Source organism: Giraffa tippelskirchi, chromosome 7 (assembly GCF_054371585.1).
Source record: "Giraffa tippelskirchi isolate mGirTip1 chromosome 7, T2T-mGirTip1v1.2.pri, whole genome shotgun sequence".
NCBI lineage: Eukaryota > Metazoa > Chordata > Mammalia > Artiodactyla > Giraffidae > Giraffa > Giraffa tippelskirchi.
In genome coordinates this window covers 102,725,008-102,741,813 of record NC_137281.1, presented here as the reverse complement: position 1 = coordinate 102,741,813, position 16,806 = coordinate 102,725,008, and the positions used below count along the sequence as shown (strand labels likewise).

Sequence of the window (16,806 nt, the reverse complement as noted above, 5' to 3'; positions counted from 1 at the left end):
TGTATTGTTACAGGGACTAAAATGAGAGTGATGAACTGTAGCATAATAGATAGTTGATCAGAAATTTGACTTTAAGTCTAGACTTTGACTGTAAGTCGAGATGCAGCTTATACTTTTGGTTTGCTTTTGAGACAGTTATTTCCAGAGCATCATAAAGATTTTGGCTTTTCCCTCCATTTTCATCTTTTTGCAACATCTGTTCTAGGAGACCCTTTTTTTTTTTTTCTGATGACAACATACTCTTCTTTATTTTCTTGCTACTGTTCTATTGCTATAGAAAATAGGTATGTCCAATTGTTTAGTAATATGTTTTAGTTCATGTTTTAAGCAGTATTTCTTTCTTTCAGCTCCTTTTAGTCACTCTTTCTTACTCGGTAAAGGATCTGCCTACAATGTGGGAGACCCTGGTTTGATCCCTGGGTCAGGAAGATCCCCTGGAGAAGGAAATGGCAACCCACTCCAGTACTCTTGCCTGGAAAATCCCATGGATGGAGAAGCCTGGTAGGCTACAGTCCATGGGGTCGAAAAGAGTCAGACACGACTGAACGACTTCACTTTCACTTCACTTACTTGGTATATTGTACTAGTTGACCATTTTTTTGACTGCACCCTTCAATCCATTGATTGTGTGGTAAAGTCAACATTATTGATTTCTGATAGACACACTGTGTACTATAAATTTATGGAAGGTAGCCTTGTCCTCTTGTTCAGTTCAGTTCAGTTGCTCAGTCGTGTCCGACTCTTTGCAACCCTATGAACCGCAGCACGCCAGGCCTCCCTGTCTATCACCAAGTCCCGGAGTTTACCCAAACTCATGTCCATTGAGTCAGTGATGCCATCTAACCATCTCATCCTCTGTCATCACCTTCTCCTCCTGCCTTCAATCTTTCCCAACATCAGGGTCTTTTCAAATGAGTCAGATCTTCGCATCAGGTGGCAAGAATATTGGAGTTTCAGCTTCAACATCAGTCCTTCCAGTGAACACCCAGGACTGATTTCCTCAGTTAATGGTACATGCTTTGACAAAATTTCCCTGCTTTGACAAAAATGAAAATTATCAAGAAACTGGGTGTACAGTTTTTTGGCATTAATAGATGTGACACTTGTATGAAGCTACTCTTAAGTTGCATTTTAATTTTGCATTGCAACGTTGTGCACAGCCAAGCAAGAGGCAGAATTTTTAGTCACTCAGGTAAAATACTACCAGGTAGTGGTCTGTCTTTAGTAGAATCTGGCAAGACAAGTTTGCTTTGTTTTACTGAAAATAGTTTATAGTTCTAAAATGGTAAAATATAGACAATTTCATATAGTTTGACTTAATAAGTAACCGTAAGTAAGAAATTTCTTCAAAATGATTATCACATATTGAGTACAAATTAAAATATATATTTTCAAAGTTGAAAGAAAAAGACACAACAGGAAGTAAATGAACAAGCTGTTAGAAAAACGAATAGTGTGATACAGGTTCTTCTAAACTTCCCTGGGATTGAATCCACTAAGATAAATGGGTGAAAAGAAGCAAAACTCCTTCTATTCTTAACTGTATCTTTCTATTTCTCTTGGTGTTGATCATTAATAACTAAAGTCCTGCCTCACTGCATTTTGTCTTTCAGGCTTAGAATTAATTAGCTCAACCTGTTGAAAATTGTAATGTTTATGTCTTTTTCATTTTGGAACCATAAAGAAACAGCAATCAGATATGATATCCATACAGAGTTAGGCCAGTGTGGACTACACAGCAAAATGATAACTAGATTTCAGAGAACCTGAAAATTCAGTGACTATGTAACAATCTGCATACTAAGCATTGTTTTGTGTGTTTAAGTCAAATGTTAAATATGAACAGGTTTAGAAAAGCATTATTATATGTATACAGATCCACAGTCAAAGAATATGTATTATGGATTTAATTCTCAAGTCACTGGAGAGTTTAATAGGCAGTTCAATACATATCAATATTAAGATGAAGAAAAACAAAGCATAATTTGACATTGCAAACAAATGGTAAATATTTGTTTCCTCTGCAAATATATTTCATTAGTGCATATTAATCATCTATAATGGGAAATATGGGTTTAACAAAATCTATGTTGAAAGCATCGAAACTAGAGTGGGAGAGTTATATTTTCAGTAGCTTTGAGAAATAAAATATCAGCAGGACATTTTTTGTACATGCATTTCTCATGTGTCGAGAGGAATTCAGAGGTGATTCAGTTAATGTTTTATCTTTTATATTAAAATCATATTTTAAAAATTTTATTGGCTTTTAGTCTTTCCTTAAGCAGCATTTTGTGCAGCTTTTTTAGTTCTTTCACATATGTTACACTACAGTATTATCTTATTCAAAAAAAGAAATACCTCCCTTATAATATAGCTGCATTGTCCTAGAATATGGCAACATATATATAAAAATATATTTAAAAGTACTCTGAATGTTTGAAATCCCAAGATAAGAAATGTAGCTATTTTAATAGGCTTAGATTGACTCATGTTGGAATTAGGTCTCTGATAATATTCTTAAACAGCAGTTAGTATTTACTGTGTATCAACATGATACAGTACTGACACCTATTACAAGGTCTTAAGTTTAAAATTGTCATTTTTCTGAAGTGCAAACCACAATTTTGTGGTTTTGTAATTTAGTCCAATAAATTGGCTCCTAACCACACACAAAACTTGGAATCAAATCCCTCTTCTTTGATACATTCATTTTTAACAAACTATGCTCTGATTCAGCCTCTCTTTTCCTTTCTTTTTCATTTAATTAAACATGCGGAAAGAATATCAATGTAAGCGTAAAGTAAATAATAGTTAATTGTTGTGTACTTGAAAGGAGAACATCTCCTGAAAACATATTTAGCCCTTTATAAATGAAAATGTACACATTGCTCACATTTCCCAGGGCAGGCCGTGATTTATTGAAGCACCGCTCATCTCCTAGAATTAGAATCCTCACTCTAACATTTTCAAACTCACATGTCAGTTGGAGGGTGCAGCAGAAATTCCAGCTAGAAGGTTGTAATCGATACTTGGTAAGGGCCGAGGTACCCATGATACAAGTGCCATGAGTCTTTGAGTCGTGACCCAATTCAGCAATCAAGATATGATATTCTATTTTATGAAAATACTTCTAGATGCTAACATAATCATTTTAATGCTTAAATGTGTTAAGTATGAATGTATGCATGATTCATATACTTTGATTTCTTTAATATGATCTTTGGTCCAGTATTGTATTTAGCAAAATATGATCACTTTTGTCTTTGCAAAGTAGTATTTGATAGTTTACTTTAGAAGCACCAGCAAAAGTTTCTCACTCTTTCTCCTTTTATCTCTCTCTTTATCCCATGATTAATACCTGAAGATGTGGATGTATTTCTTCTTTTCTTGCCTTTTAAAATTGTACCTGCCTAATCTGATATTTTAAGCTTGACAGTTGAAATAGAAGACTTGGTTAATAAGTTTATCTTTGTGAATTTGCTTACTATTCCTTATAATAATACACTTGTTTTTCTTACTCTTTTCTTGTCGCATGTTGTCACCTACCACTGTTGTTCTCCATTTTCCTGTCTCAGGAATCCTTTCCTTGTTGAAATTTCTCTGCCTTACCTTGTGAAGTCTGAGAACTTAAATAACTGAGCCTGTTATAGTTATGTATAAGTTAGAAGTGAAAACACTGAGCAATGGCCTAAGAGCCTCTTTTGCCATCACTTCAGAATTTAGGCTTTTGAATCATGCCTTAGGGGCTTCACAAGACCTTTTTGTCTTCTGTTATAAATGGTAGAGATTTCTATAAGCCTGACTAGCAAACTATGTCTATTTTTTCCTTCCTTAGGCTTTATTATAATGGATGATATTAATGTTATCCCTTCTATTAGAGCAGCGGAATTAATTCTTCCTCTGGCATAAATATCACCAGGGATTTAATTAGAACTTGAAAATTATCAACTTTATTTCACTCTGAAGTTTATTTATGGTGTTTATCCATCTGAAGTGAACTGCCTAGATTAGAATCTCAGCTCCGGAGCCATTCACTATGTATGTTGCCGTGGCAAACTTATCTACACTGTTTCTCAGATTGGTAATAAGCAAAATAGTTAATAATACTAGTTGTCTTATAAAATTATATAAGAAATATGTGTAAAACTGTTTGAAGAGTGCCAGGAACATATTAAGGTCTGTGATTGTCTCCATCTAATTGCAAGCACCTCAGGGCAGGATTTTTATCTGCTTTGTCCCATTACTTCCAGTGCCTAGAACAGTCTGACATATAGTTGGCTTTTAATAGATATATGTTGAATTAACAGTTTTTATTTAAATAAAACATAGGTTATTCCTTTGTTTGCCATAAGTTTATTTAGTTGCTATCAATGACCTGGCTAATTAAGCTCATGATGTGATTTCTAATCTTTGCTGTCTCTTGGAACCAATTTATATATTTGAGTAACCTGAGTACAGATATGTCATAAGGTTAGGAGACTGTACGCCAAGGTTTTTTCCTAATCAAGGTAGAAATTTGGCCTGGGCAATCCTTTGGAAACTAATAAATTCCCTAGGAGAGGCAAACAGAGTCCCAGCAGAGTTAAATCTGTTCAACATTATTCTTTAAGATTAGCTGTAAGTCACATTAGCCAAATTACTGTAAAATGAAACTTCCATGGTGGTCCAGTGGTTAAGACTCTGTACTTCCAATTCAGGAGGCGTGGGTTCAATCCCTGGTATGGGAACTAAGATCCCACATGCCTGGAGTGCAAGTGAAGTCACTCAGTCATGTCCGACTCTCTGCGACCCCATGGACCATAACCTACCAGGCTCCTCTGTTCATGGGATTTTCCAGGCAAGAGTACTGGAGTGGGTTGCCATTTTCTTTTCCAGGGGATCCCGACCCAGGGATCGAACCTGGATCTCTTGCATTGCAATCAGATGCTTCACTGTCTGAGCCATCAGGGAAGCCTATGCAGTGCAAGTGCAGCTTAAAAGAGAAAAAGGTACAAGAATTAATTTAAAAATATTAATAAAATCTAATCTTTATCAGACCAGTAAGATGGAGTAAGAGACTGACTAATAAGAGAATACCTTTTTGCACAATCCCTCTATGTTATAACACTGGTTGTAGAAATATCAGCTGTCTCCATTTCAGCAGCTGTGATGGCCAAAGCAGAATTTTATTGTCTTGTTTTCTTTGCTACTGTAATGAGGCCTCAAGAAGATGAGAGGCTTCTCTCATCTGGGAGACAAATACCAGATGGTCTTAGAGGTGATGTTTTTATCTGTTCTGCAGCTATATCATTCTTAAGGAAGAACCTTAAATCTTAACTGATTTTTTAAAATTCTATATTGAATTATCCACATGCTATCCTCTTATGACAAATAGCTTATGCCTCTAGTTTTGGTATCAGGGACATAATTTGATTTAACCAGATGGTTTATTAATAGTAATATGTGTGCTGAAACTGAGCAACAAATTAAGTACAAAGAAGTATAAATAATATGCTGTAATTATTTTTGTGAGTGGTGCTCTAAATTTTGATAGAGAAATTCTTTGCTATCATCTTGTTAGTGACATAAAGCATGGTTAAGTTTAGATGGGTTGAACAATGAAAAACCTGAAAGGTCTTCATAACTAATACTTTTTAATAAAAGGTTCATGAAATCCTGAGTTTTTCATGTTGTTTTTTTTTAGGGAGGAGTGTTAAGTTTATGACAAAAAGGTCTTATGTGGAGTTCCTGTTCTCTAATCTTTAAAGTGAGCATTTTTTTTCCAATAAGACTTTATTGAGCTCACACTTCTTTGCAAACCATTTTCTGAGTGCTCTTGTTACAAATATGAAAACCATCACCCTTTTCACAGATAATTCAATTCTTAAATATTTCAGAGTGAAAGGAGGAGGTAAATATTCTAATGGTGGCTTGGGTATGTGGCTAGAACGTTCAAACTACCACACAGTTGTACTTATTTTACATGCTAGCAAAGTAATGAGCAAAATTCTCCAAGCTAGGCTTCAACAGTGTGTGAACTGAGAACTTCCAGATGTTCAAGCTGGATTTAGAAAAGGCAGAGGAACCAGAGATCAAATTACCAACATATGTGGGCTCATAAAATAAGTAAGATAATTCCAGAAAAACATCCACTTGTGCTTCATTGACTATGCTAAAGCCTTTGACTGTGTGAATCACAACAAACTGTGGAAAATTATTAAAGAGATGGGAATACCACACCGCCTTACCTGCCTCCTGTGAAACCTGTATGCAGGTCAAGAAGCAACATTTGAAAATGGACATAGAACAATGGACTTGTTCAAATTGTGAAAGGAGTTTGTCAGGGCTGCATATTGTCACTGTGCTTATTTAACTTATATGCAGAGTACATCATGTGAAATACTGGGCTGGATGAAGCACAAGCTGGAATCAAGATTGCTGAGAGAACCATCAATAACCTCAGATATGCAGATGACACCACCATATGGCAGAAAGCAAAGAGGAACTAAAGAGCCTCTTGATGAAGGTGAAAGAGGAGAGTGAAAAAGTTGGCTTAAAACTCAGCATTCAAAAAGCAAAGACCTTGGCATCTGGTCCACCACTTCATGGCAAATAGATGGGGAAACAATGCAAACAGTGAGAGACTTTATTTTCTTGGGCTCCAAAATCACTGAAGATGGTGACTGCAGCCATGAAATTAAAAGACACTTGCTCCTTGGAAGAAAAGCTAATACCAACCTAGACAGCATATAAAAAGCAGAGACATTGCTTTACTGACAAGTTTCCATAGAGTCAAAGCTATGGTTTTTCCAGTAGTCATGTATGCATGTGAGAGTTGGACCATAAAGAAGGCTGAACACTGAAGAATTGATGCTTTTGAACTCTGGTGTTGGAGAAGACTCTTGAGAGTCCCTTGGAATGCAAGGAGATCCAACCAATTAATTCTAATGGAAATCAATCCTGAATATTCATTGGAAGGACGGATGCTGAAGTTGAAGCTCCAATACTTTGGCTGCCTGATGCAAAGAACTGACTCATTGGAAAAGACCCTGATACTGGGAAAGATTGAAGGCAGGAGGAGAAGGGGACAACAAAGGACAAGATGGTTTGATGGTATCACCAACTCAGTGGACATGAGTTTAAGCAAGCTCCGGGAGATGGTGAAGGACAGGGAAACTTGACATGCTACAGACCATGAGGTGGCTGAACTGGACACAACTGAGCAACTAAACAAGGGTATGTTGTGAGGAGAGCTACTATAAGCTGCTATGTTTATATAATTCAAAGCAGGAAGGAATTCAATTGCTTTGGACAAAAACTAGGAATTTGGTAAAGAAACTGTATTGACATTTGACCATGATAAAGTGGTTTATCTGATGAATAAGCAGTTGAAGAAACTCCCAGGCAACAGGAATAGCAAGTTCACATCATGCTGATTGTGTGAGGAGGACGTCTTTGCAAACTGGCCCTATCCCTAAAAAGCCGCTATCTTCTGGAACTGGAAATTCCATGGAAAACAGATTCCTTGGTTGGAAGTACTTTTTAGCTTGGATTTTCCTTCCATGAGTGATGACCCTCAAGGATTCTGCTGCAACTGCAGATGACACTCAGCTTCTGATAAAATTGAATGAGGCCATGTTTTGCCGATTTACCTGTTGGAAGGAACAGTAAGAGATTGTTGACCAAAGGACGGAGATATGTGTGGTGATAATGTTTTTCCCCATCATGTTTTAAAAATATTTATAAAGACTTTTCAGGCCATTAAATATTAGTACCCCAGCTATTAACATAACTTATTGACTAAAATAAGCTTTGACTTAATCTTTTGTATCTTTTGCTCACCTTGGAACACAAGTTGAAGTTCTAATTTTTTCTTTTTATCTTGTTTAATGACTAGATTCAAATATATATAACACTTGCTATAATTTATAAAGTCTGATTTCATTGAAGAATACCTTTTGGCAAATTTCTTTATTCATTGTACTGTGATGGCATAAATATTCTGGTCAAGAATAACAAATGCACACAAAATCAGAGAACAGGAGGTGATTTAAATATGTGAAGTCACCCAAGACAATGGGAGAGAACAGGTTTTTGTCCTATTAGGATGTAAAACTGAGTGCAGGACCTCTGGCTGTTTTGTTCACTGTTATATTCCAGATGCCTATCACAGGCCTTGATACACAGTAGGTGCTCAATAAATATTTATTAAATGACTGTGTTGAAAAAGTGTTATCCTGGGCAGAACAAACAATATCTAAAGACATTTATTCATACTAACAATAAAAATAAACAATAAATAATATTTTGTTAACCAAACAAAACCTGTCTAGTGAAACTCTTTTAGAAACTGATGTTATTATGGAGTATGTCTCTTTTAGGAAACTTTTATGTTCCATCAAGCAACATATTTACTCTGCTTTCTCAATCATTTGCAGGATTATCTGTCCTTTGGATAGTAAAAAAAAAAGTGAAAAATGCGTATTAGCTTCTATATCTGTAGCAAAGGCTCTCTCTTTCTTTAGAGACTATTTATGATTGCTATTCAAATATTGTCATATCCTGGAGCATTGTTTTAAGTAGAATTTCCTAGTAATATATCATTCCTGGACTTCATGAGAATCAATCAATTTGTCAATAATGATAATATTAGAATAATAATTTCAACTACATAGATGAATTATTTTGAATTTTCATATCAACTTCTAATATATTCTCTCGTTTTTTATTATATGAAATGTTCATTGAAATGTCTGTTGAAAATGAATTTCAATGAAATGCACAAAAATATAGTGATTCTTGTATCTCAGTTAAATGACTTCTTTTTGCAAGAGAAATTTTATTCCTCAAATCTGTAAATATAGCATGTCTCTCCATATAGAAGCTGGACTTGGTTTGTCTATCGTGTGAATATTCTTTTAGTTTGAAAAATGTATATCCTTGTAAAAGAAGTAGAAAGTTAATTGTATATATTTTACTTCCTCTTCCTTTTATTCATGCTGTGCTGTTCCTCATTTTATTTTGTGCTTATATCCTGATGAGTAAATGTGCCCCAACTCACCACTGATTTCTTCCTTATTTTTTCTGTATACTTTTCACATTATCTCCAGGTGGCCAACTATTGATCATTGAACTTACATGGAAAGGGTGCCCTAGGAGACTCTGTGACTGCCTTGATCTGGAGGTTATTGTTTCTTTTGACAGTTTCTTTTCCATGTCCTTCTATCTGAAGACTCTTTCTGCGCTGATCAGTGTGTTCAGGCAATGGAGAAGGTTGGGAAGTTAAAACCCATAGAATAGTCCTTAACCAATGAGGGACAGGAGTTGGTAGATAAACACACCAGTCAGCCTCCTCACTTTTCAGAGGGAAAGTTCTAGGATGTGTTCTTTCTAGTTTCCCAGAGGGTTCCCAACAGCAGGGAGTTAGGTTTCCCACAGTGAGCACCCCAATTCCTGGTCCATTACTGGATGTTTTCCATTTATTTATCTCTTCTCCACTCCTTCAATATACTTCCTGGGATCTTCACCCTAAAGATCAACTTATATCAGGACCTACTTTTGGGAGAATTCAAACTAAGACAAATACCATCCTAGCTGTGGATTTTTTATTGGAGTTCATTCTTGTGAGTTTTGTTGTTGGTGGTGTTTTTTTATTTTTATTTTTTTGGTTTGGTTTTTATGTTCTTCCTTCCTTGTGATTTTTCTCTGTGACTCAATAGTCAGTTTCCTTTCAATAAAGGAATTATGTGTCTTAGGGTATCTTTAACTCAAGCCAAATGGCAGCTTTTACTGTAGTTAACTACTTCACATCCGTTTAATCAGAATCAGGGGTAGAAATCTAAGTTCCTTTTTAAAAATTGCCCAGATCCATGGAGGGCTAAATCTCTAAAAGTATAAGATGATTATCACTGCATTGTTTTCATTTTTTAAAAAACTGTTTCTCTTCAGCAAGCTATTATGTTAGGTAATAGCCAAACGAAGCACCAAAAGAAGTCATTGACCTTGGCTAAAATAGTATTTTCTTCCTACAGAATGTATTCTTAATTAACCCCAAGCTAAACCTTTGTATTGCCCATCCAGAGGACCTCATGAGGAACTGACTCACTAAAATTAATGGGTATGAATCCCAGCCTACAAACTCAGGTTTGAAAGAAATATATCTTTATTATTTTATAATTTAACTTCATTTTTATTTCAACTATCTATTCTGCCATAATTTCAGAAATTGGTAACATGGAGTTCCCATTTCCACCAGATTTTGTTTAAATTCTAGGGGTTGCTTTTATTTCATCATGGTGTGGGACATGAGACTTGGATCTCTGATGGGCATGGATCACCTAACATCTCCTTCACTCCAATTGTCTTGTCACATTCAGTTCTGACCTGTCTTTCCACTTCTTCCATTCCATCATCTGGGGCTGGGGCTGTTCCCCTGAAGCATGGAGCCTGCCCCGTGGACTCACTATGTCTGTCTAGCCAGTCACACTTAGTGACCTCAACCAAGAAGAGACACAGAGATCCCCTTTGCTCTTGAATATCCAAATGTTTGGGATTTGGTGTGGGAGTCAAGAAGCCAGTTCTCCTTCTGTCACAGATCCACTGAAGTAACTGTTGCTCAGCCCAAAAAACTTTTCTTTTTGTTTGCCAGGAGGGGAGGAGTTGAAGAGAACTTGGGAAGAGTTCTCTTCCTCAGAGAGATTTCCTGAAATATACTTTCCATGTTATAGTTATTAAAGGGTTTAGTATTTTGGAAAATAAAAACCACAGACTGTTTGGTCTCTCCTCTCTTTCTTTTCCCCTCCTTTCTCTTTTTTTTTTTCTCTCATTATACTTCATCGCATCCCTCCCAGGACCAATAGTTTATAGATCTATCTATCTACTGTATTTGCACCACAGAGCATATCAAACATGCTAGAATGTTGACATACTGATCTTAAGGAGAGAGTCAAGTCTCTGAGACAATTGCTATGATGAGCCATGCCTTCCATCACTGAGTGCTGGCAAGATTCTCATTCTGAAAGTCAGGTGGGCACTTATTTATGAGCACTCTGTACCTAGAGAATGTTTATGGCTGGTAGTGTGTGTCATGTTAAAAACAGATTTCGTTGGAATAATTTTTATGTAATTTGAGCCATTTGGTGATAACTATAAAACATGTTTAAAATAATATGTGATTTTTTTTTAATTGGGTACAGTTGCTTTACAATGTTGTGTTAGTTTCTGCTGTACAATGAGGTGAATCAGCTATACGTACACATATATTCCCTCCCTTTTGGACCTCTCTCCCACTCCTCCCCCTACTTTCATCCATCATCCATTCAATGCTTCTTTACTTAACTTGATAAACTGCCTTTGTTTACTTTATGTAGTTCACCTTTTTCTACTTTTTACATTGGTTTGATGAACATTCCAAATAAAACCTAACATACTGTCCACTCTGTTTTTCTCTTGCTCCTTTTTAATTCCTATGTTTCATTTTTTTATTAACTTAAAAATGAACTTCAAATAGTAATCCATCTCTCACATGTTACTGTGAGGAATGACTAGATGTCCAGATACTGCAATATGGTTTTGACCAATGCTCTTGTCTTATGGTTATATGGAAGCTGATGATGTCAATGGCTTTGTACATTTGTTCTTATGTAATGATGGAGTAGTTCAAGCAAAGCATGCAATAGACATTTGAAGAACACTCAGCCATGTACATGATCTAATGCAATGAGATCAATCTTTCTTAATTTCCTAATTACCTTTGTAAGTACAAAATAGGAAACAGTGCATGGAAGCAATGTGGTTGGAGAGTTTAAAAACACTGTTTAAAATAATATCATTCACTTGCAATTCACTTTTGCCTGAGATTTTAAAGGCTCTAAAAAAAATGTTGAATCTTGAAATAACAATAGTTTCAACTTTCAAATTAAAACTATAAAGCAAAATTAATAAATGTTTTATTATGTGTCCTCAAAATGTACAGGTATATTTAAAACAACTCATCCTTATACAAGTCAATTTCAGGGGCAAATATTTCTTGACTTAATATCACCATTGTGTGTTTCCATAATCTAAACATATACTATTAATGGTACTTTGGCCTTGGGATTTTTAATTTACTAAAACATGGTGTAAAACAAATGAGTCTTATTAATATAACTATTGAACTCTCTAGAGTTGTGTTTTAAATAAATATCTTTGTAAGATTATATTGTTTACCTCAAACTGGGCTGTAAGAATTTCTATTACTGTTTCATAATGCTGTGTCAATAATTAAGTATACTATCTATTTTTTTAAAATTTCATTAGTAGTATCTTTTTATCAGTTTAACAATATTAAATAGAATTTTGAAATACTTTCTTTTCTACCAAACTCTGCAGTGCCTGTTGTCTCTTATTTTCATTTTGTGACTTTCCCAACAGGTTTTTAATCATATATTTTAATAATTTAAAGTCAACACCTCAGAAGGGCAATTAAAATACTTTGAAAACTTGTGTATTACTTACAGTGATGTTAGAAAGGCCAACAATGTTTAAAAAGTCACCCAGGCATTCTATGCCCATTACACAGAACCATAATTATAACATGGAATTGTTTACTTATTCTCCCATAGCATCTTTTCAAATTTGTTTTTTATTGAGGCAGCACTGATCTGTAATAGTCTATAAGATTCATAGGTACAATACTATATTTCTACTTCTGTATACCCTACAGCATGCTCACCACCCAAAATTTTGTTTCTGTCTATCACCATACAGTTGATACCATTTACTTATTTCACTCTTCCCCTACTCCTTTCCCTATGGTAATCACCACTCTGTTCTCTATATCTACATTTTTTTTTTGGTCTGGTTTGTACATTTCTTTTGCTTTTTGTTTATTTTTTTATACTCCACATATGAGTGAGATCATATGGGATCTGTCTCTGACTTATCTCACTTAGTATAATGCCCTCAAGAAACACCCATGTCCCAAAAGGCAAGATATATATATATATAGATAGGTAGATAGATATAGATATATATATAAATGTTCATTTGAACATTTATATATTCCATCAAAGCAGAATACTGAACCCCATAGGGAGTTTACCTTTCATTCTGAGAAAAGCTCTCTCCAATTCTGAGCTGAAATTAGTATCTAAAAACAGTTACACAGTACAGTTGAACACTTTGTATTCCCAATATGGATAGATTTCGGTTTTAAATTTGGCCTCAAATATTTCTGAATGTATGGACTCAAATATTAGCATAATGCATTTCCTCTGTTCTTATTTAGGAATGTGCTACGTAGACTGACACTGATATAAGCAGAAAAGAAAGTACTGTGTGTGAACAGATTTTTGTGCAGTTTCTACTTTGTTTGATGAAAAGTCTGCAATAAGGCATTTTTTATTGAATGGATATTTATCTACGTTTTTTTTTTTACCTGAAAATTTTCAAACAACTTACTTTCACTGGGGAGATCAGTATAACGCAAACATTGGAGTGGTGGCCATCATAGTTTGGTGACTATTTTTGAAAAGAGGTTTATTTGCTTCTAAGTTTTAAAGCAGTTATGAGAACTCACATTGCCTAAACTTTCTGAACAGAGGTTAGAGGTGAAATATTGGTGATGCTTTAAATTGCATGATTTTGTTATTCCTTTCAAGATGAAAAACCAGGCCCACTTCCTGGTAAAAACCTCTGGCAATCTTTTTCCTTACTTGATTGTGTTCAGTTTGCAAAATATGTATCATTTGACCTGAGGACGATCCAAAAATTAAATAAATGATGATCTTGACCATGAAAATACAAGAACTAAACAGCTTCAATATACCTGGAAGGACAAAAACAAATAATGATTGTCAACATTAAAGAGAAAGGGATTTTTGTTTTAAAACTTTAATTCTTCTCATCATTCTAATTGTGGAACAATAATTCAAGAATACATAAAATTTAATTCCCCTCTCCATGTGTAAGATTCTTAGTAAAATTCCACAGGTTTACGCCACATAATTAAAATAAATAACCATTCTATATGGTTTAAATTTGATCAATACAATAAGATTTTGGCACAAGAGAACAGTATTTCATTTTAATTATTCGTGTAAATATAAAGCATACTGTTAAAGTCTAGCTGTAGTAGAACTAAATAGGTGCATGTTCTTTTGTTTGTCTTTTAGCATCTCCGTCAATTAAACTCTTGGTGGATGACCCTATTGTTGTAAATCCTGGAGAGGCCATAACATTAGTATGTGTCACAACAGGAGGAGAGCCTGTACCCTCTCTCACATGGGTCAGGTCCTTTGGGACTCTGCCTGAAAAGACTGTTTTGAATGGAGGAACTTTGACCATACCTGCCATCACCTCAGAAGATGCTGGCACTTACAGCTGCATTGCCAATAATAACGTGGGAAACCCTGCAAAAAAGTCCACCAACATCATTGTGAGAGGTAAGTTTGCCTAGAGAATGTTACAGCATAAATTTCTAGGTTAGCCAGGCTATGATAAAGCAAATAATGTTTGTAAATAATGTTGTTTAATTATAAAAGTAACCTAAGATTTCTGAGTCTTAATAACACTGCTTTATATTTGCATTGAATAGTTTTCATAACACATTCTTAGTGATACTGTGGAATAGTTTTATCTAAAAAAAGAAAACTTAAAACCCAAATGTGGCATAGAACATTATGCATTATTATACAGATTGAGTATTAGTTTAAGGATTTAACAAATGTATCAATGTAATGTTTAATAAACATTTATTGAACCCCTATTATGTGAAGAACCTTAAACTGTGGGATTACATTGAAATCTATAAACATTACCTTGTACTCAAGGATTCTACTGTCAGAGAGTGAAAATAAAATGTATCAATTTAGAGCTATATGATAGAGTATTTGGCAAGCATAGGCAAAGCTATAGACATAAAAATTATAGTAGTTTCTGGCAGATAGTATTAGGGAATATCTAATAATTTGTATCAGGTCTTGTAGGCTGGGTAGAGTTTTAACAGACTGAGATTAGTTAAAGTCATGGAAAAGTTAGAGTTAGGGAAAGGTAAAAGTTTATTTGAGGAATTGATGTAAAAAGTAGGTAGTGACCTACTGCTTACCTACCACTAAGTCAAAGCAGGGATGTTCTATAGCTAGTGTACTGGCGCTACATGTGGAGGAGATGCTAACTTTCCATTTCAGAGAAGGTAAAGTCACTGTGCAAGGAGAGCATATTTCTTTTTGTCTCACTTCACTGGCTTGACCCTGGCTTTGGGATTGAGGGTGGATATCCGTGCCTCTAAAGTTAAAACAGATATCCATATGGGCCTCTTCCAGTAGACAGATGAAAAATTCTCATGATGGAAGATTATAATAATAACAAAATATAATTGGGTATATTGAGATAAACACTTGTGATTTTGTGAACATAGGCTAGTAGTTTTAGTGACCATAGTTATCTGTTACTATCTAAACTTTCAGAAATACACTATTTGGTCAAAAATACATTCTATTCAAGATACTGCAAGATGTTACAATGTAAACCAAGACACTGTGGATACTGCACTATCTGCCACAAAATTGTACTCATACAATGTGTATTTAGCAATTGTACTTAGTAATTGCCAGATAGACCATTATCTTAGGATCATTATAAAATAAAACTTCATGCCTATTCAGCTACTGCAATGTTTTCTTATGAAACCGGATGTTACTGAAAGAAGTATTTTTCATACTTAGTTTTCTTTTAAACCATGTATCAGCAATTAGCATACATAAAAAGGAAAATCAGTTGATTAAATTGTTCCTAAAACTTCAGACTCAGAACCAACCCAACTTCTAAGTCAGTTTTCATATCAATTTTTTGTGACTATGGTCATTTAGATTTCTAAATCTAGTTTAATCATAGAGTCATTTGCAACTGTATTGAATTCCTGCATAACTGGCAAAGTGTCCAGCATAGTGGTGGTGTTGCTCAGGGACCCTCCATAAAGAACTCAATCAATTCACAGCAAATATATACTCCTAGAATGATTTCCTTCTTCCTAGCCCATCTAGAAGTTTTCATATGTATTCTTACTAAAGATAGTTTTCAGCTTTGACATGAATGACCTAAAACAAATAAACCCTTAACTATGTATTTCTTCAATTTATAATTTCTCTTTTATGCCTTTAGTTTACCTGAAGTGTCCATTTGCATAGTCATATTATCAGTAGAATTTCTCAGCAGTAGCATTCACATAATTCATAAATTCGAGTTTGTATGTGATCTTGCTGAATATAGAAATAGCCTTGGTTAACAAGTCCTAGATTAAATTGTGAGGAGAAAAACTGCTACAGTAATATGAGGCATTTGGTATCTGCCACAAAGACCAAGAAATTTAGTTAAAGAAAAAATGGTTTTCTTCTTATTACATCAAATAAATTATTTTCAAGTCTTTTGAATTTGTAGAACTTTGCCATATCTTAGATGAACTGTGTCATGGATACAGCAAAAATAGAACTCTGGGTTCATTTTCCCCCGTTCTTTTCCATAATTACATCAAGAGCCACAGACCAGGTTTTCTAAGCAAGCATGAGCATATTCTGTGCATTGAGTTTCCACTGTCATTTGAGAATATCCATGGACAGAATAAGATTGTAGAGAGCAGACAGGAAAAAATAAATTCTAGAAACGTTTCTGAATGTGTCATTTGCTTTTTAAAAAATAGAAAACACTTTAAATAATGTAGTTTACCATCTATGTAGATAGTGAGCTCCAAAACTGAAGAGGAATCTCATAGGTTTTAATGTTTTGTTGGACGTTCAGAAACAGAGCAGCAATTCTTTTCTTATGATCCTCTAAGAGATTATAGTGATT

General features: G+C 34.8%; 1 protein-coding gene and 1 long non-coding RNA gene across 2 annotated transcripts in view; one reads left to right on the top strand and one right to left on the bottom strand.

Annotated features, from left to right (window-relative positions):
• MDGA2 (MAM domain containing glycosylphosphatidylinositol anchor 2) overlaps positions 1 to 16,806 on the top strand; it is an 862,004-nt gene that overhangs the window by 575,284 nt on the left and 269,914 nt on the right. The window contains exon 6 of the mRNA XM_081511223.1: positions 14,136 to 14,405. Within this exon, the coding sequence (XP_081367349.1) occupies positions 14,136 to 14,405 (270 nt within the window). The remainder of the gene's footprint in view (positions 1 to 14,135; positions 14,406 to 16,806) is intronic.
• Positions 5,408 to 16,434, bottom strand: LOC145514138 (uncharacterized). Its single transcript, XR_014059860.1, has 4 exons — positions 16,128 to 16,434; positions 14,310 to 14,372; positions 13,423 to 13,789; positions 5,408 to 7,631 (listed from the first exon to the last, which is right to left on the bottom strand). It is a non-coding gene; the product is annotated as an uncharacterized LOC145514138 (long non-coding RNA).